The 3,482-nt window shown below is 43.1% G+C and overlaps 1 protein-coding gene across 1 annotated transcript in view; it reads right to left on the reverse strand.

Moving 5' to 3' along the window:
• Positions 1-1,198: 1,198 nt before the first annotated feature.
• zdhhc20a (zinc finger DHHC-type palmitoyltransferase 20a) overlaps positions 1,199-3,482 on the reverse strand; it is a 27,203-nt gene continuing 24,919 nt past the window's right edge. The window contains exons 12-14 of the mRNA XM_063202343.1: positions 3,188-3,267; positions 2,778-2,822; positions 1,199-1,424 (exon numbers count right to left, since the gene is read on the reverse strand). Of these exons, the coding sequence (XP_063058413.1) occupies positions 2,782-2,822; positions 3,188-3,267 (121 nt within the window). The 3' untranslated portion in view covers positions 1,199-1,424; positions 2,778-2,781. The remainder of the gene's footprint in view (positions 1,425-2,777; positions 2,823-3,187; positions 3,268-3,482) is intronic.

Genomic DNA, 3,482 nt, shown 5'->3' on the forward strand with positions numbered 1-3,482 from the left:
TAAGCTCTACAACGTATGCCATTTCAACAGGCCAACGACCTCATCTCATATCCAGCGCAGGCTTGGTGGGAAGCTAGATGGTGCAAAAGGGAACCTACCCCCAACCTGAGTACCTGCATATGTACCGTAAGTGGGCCGGGTGAGGGCCAGAGTGTGCTGCCGTCTAGCCAGAGTGAGTGAGAGAGCCTTGTGGGGTTGGGTTGTTGAGTTGTATGTGACCGATAACAGTAACTTGACTCTTGCCAGATAAATCTTACTCACATACATCTGGTACAGAGGCTGATGGGAGGCGATTTGAAGGTAGCCACAATACAAACGGACCAATTACGATCACTGTGTGCACATTTTCATCCATGTGATAAGTCAAGCGCAGAAGCGACTGTTTCATTCAGACAACAATGGCAGCTTACATCGATTGCAACTCTGTTGTCGAATCTACCACATTCATTTTCGATGAAAAGAGAGGCAAACAATGTTGAAAGCAGTTGTTTGGTGGAAAGCCTGTTTCTTCTGACTGTATAAAGGCCCTTCAAATACGTCTCTAATGCTGCCTCCCTAGACGTATGTATTGCTCCATTTACACGAGACATTTAATTTGGAATTAACTCACTTTAATTCAGAATAAAGCTTAATTCCACTTTGAGAAGGTCATGTAAACACCTCTTAATTTGGAATTAAAGCAAAGATCAAAGTGAACTCGGCAGAAGTATTTTATTCGGAATGATTAATTCGGAATTAAAAACATCATGTAAACGTAGTGTATATGGAGCAAAGTACTCTACATTTATCTGGCCAGAGTCATGTTTCGATACAGCAGCCCATGCTTGTGCAAACACATCACACTTGTTTTGGCTTAAGAGCGTTCAAACCTGTCCCAGAGCTGATTAATAACCAGTATAAAATAAATAAAATCACACAAAAAAATCATATTGTCCATCTTTGGTGGTTAGTAACAAAGAGTAATACTGTTGTAATCTTGGCTGTGTGTGTGTGTGTGTGTGTGTGTGTGTGTGTGTGTGTGTGTGTGTGTGTGTGTGTGTGTGTGTGTGTGTGTGTGTGTGTGTGTGTGTGTGTGACTCTAAAGGCAGATAAAGGAATGACCACCTTTGAGAGAGCATGTGAGGGAGGGAGAGAGAGACGGAGAGAGAGAGAGAGAGAGAGAGAGAGAGAGAGAGAGAGAGAGAGAGAGAGAGAGAGAGAGAGAGAGTCTGTATCCAAGGCGATGGAGAGGAGAGGACACGTTTCAAACCAGTCAGCAGAGACCAATGGCAGACCAGTGGTTTCCAAGGAGACGCAGCTGACCTTAAGGCAGTGTGTGTGTGAGAGGATGTGAGTGTGTGTGTACAGATAGCTTCAGTCCGTTGCAGGGTTTTAACCTTCGCACCAAGCTGGAACTGGCCATCGCATTGCACACTGCTCCTTGGCTGAGGAGAGACAGAGAGGAGAATCACTCAACATCAATTGAAACATCATGGGTTTGAAGGTTCTGGCTTTTCATTGATGTAATGAATAGGGCTGGGTAAAATAATCGATTTAATCGATAATCGAACAATTTAATTTAAAATTCACATAATCGATTCACATTGCACAAAATCGATTTTTGGTTCTTTTTCTTTTTGTTCTTTTTGTTTAATTTAGGTCTATCAGGTCTATCTGTTCTATTAGGTCAATCTGTTAACACTGTCAAGCCACAGCCCTTTGACATTTTTATATAAAAATAGGCAACAGCATCTTTTGGGGGAAATCCTGGCACCAAGAAGGGAACGGATTGAATCGATTCGGAATGAATCGAATCAAATCGAATTGAATCGTGATTAATCGAATCGATACAGGATCATGGCTGCGATACCCAGCCCTAGTAAAGAATGCAGCTCTTGTTTGTAAAAGATACTATTGCTGGCTATTCCTTAGGCTAATAAGCTGTGCGGCCTTCCCTTAAGGTGCTGGCATGCTTGCTGCAGGATACGCGAGCGCGTGTACGATTCGTTCATGAACGCGTTAACATGCGTATTTAATGTCAATTTCGCGCGCTGGACACGGCAGCCAAATGCGTGCGTCAGGTGCAATATCTTCAAACTCGCTGGGGGCGATTGTAAGAAAGACTGCAGTTCCATGTGTGTGCTTGATATGAAAACGACAATGGCAGCGTCTCATTGAGTTTGTCCGAAATTTCAAACATTTGTGATCATACTTCCTTGTTGCACTTTGAAAAAGGAGCGTGCAAATATATAGGAGTAGTAGCAGTACTTTTTCTTTGCCCAGGGAGCCCCTCTTCTTGTTTTGTTGTTTTCCTTGCCATCTGTGTTCCCAATTTCCGCATCCCAATGCTGCATGCTCTCTGCCCCCTGGATGATACCGCCAGTATTTTGCGTCTTGGTCAACTGCTTTTGAAGCAAGCATGTGTCGGTTGCTCGCAGTGACACGCGTAATTTACAGCTCGCAGCAAGCATACCAGCAACCTTAGGCAAACATCCAAAGAGTTTTAACTACATTTTTTGGAACTTGAAAGAGTTAAGATGTATGCAACTAAAGTTATTGGAGCTTGAAAGAGTTAAGCTGAATGCAACTAAAGTTCTAGGAGCTTAAACAATCCTTAACTGAAGAGCTTCATCCATTTCTGGTTGACATTCCCTTCTTCACTTGACAGGAGTAACATGTCAAGGTGTACACCTCTCTCGAGACAAACTCCTGTTTCTGATATTGATGAGCAGTCACCAACTGCTTCCTACTACCTGGATAAATGAGAATCTTTGCACGCACCCACGCACACCCCTCACCTGACTAGGTCTCATTCTCCACTGTGACGGTGACCGTGCCTCCATCTGCAAGGCCAAAAAGACAAAAGTTCACAGAGTACCTGTCACATTAACACCTGTGCACGACTGTTTAATGACACACGCACACACACTCGTACGCACGCACGCACGCAGCCCCAAACTGACACAATGAGCTAATTACAAATTCACATAGTCGTCATCTACATTAACATATTTTATAGGTCCACAAATCCAAATACACAAAAAAAGAAGAGAAGAGAAGGGACTACTTCTACTACTATGTCACAAATAGATACATTTCAGTATCTAAAAAAAAAGATAACATTATATGACAGAGAAATTGCTCCTTTATTGCCACCTTTGTGCAGCCCCACTATCCCCTGAGCCTCCTGTTTCCCCCAGACACTCACCTGCGGGGGGCTTTCCATCAGCTCCACTGCTGTCCAGGAGATGGTTGTGGGAGTTACTCATGCTCTCGCCACCTAAAGCACTGCAACACGACACACACGTCATATGGTCAGAGAATGCACGCCCAAAACAATGTATGCAAACTCATGAGTCAACACGTTTCAAATTATTAGTGAAATCTCACAGAAAGGACAATCTTTTAAGTCTATCTTCCAAGTCTATCTTTAGTGTGATTATGTTAAATCCATGTTGTGCTATACATGCATGCATATTATATGGAATATGTTTTCAGGTAAT

Source organism: Engraulis encrasicolus, chromosome 7 (assembly GCF_034702125.1).
Source record: "Engraulis encrasicolus isolate BLACKSEA-1 chromosome 7, IST_EnEncr_1.0, whole genome shotgun sequence".
Classification (NCBI taxonomy): domain Eukaryota; kingdom Metazoa; phylum Chordata; class Actinopteri; order Clupeiformes; family Engraulidae; genus Engraulis; species Engraulis encrasicolus.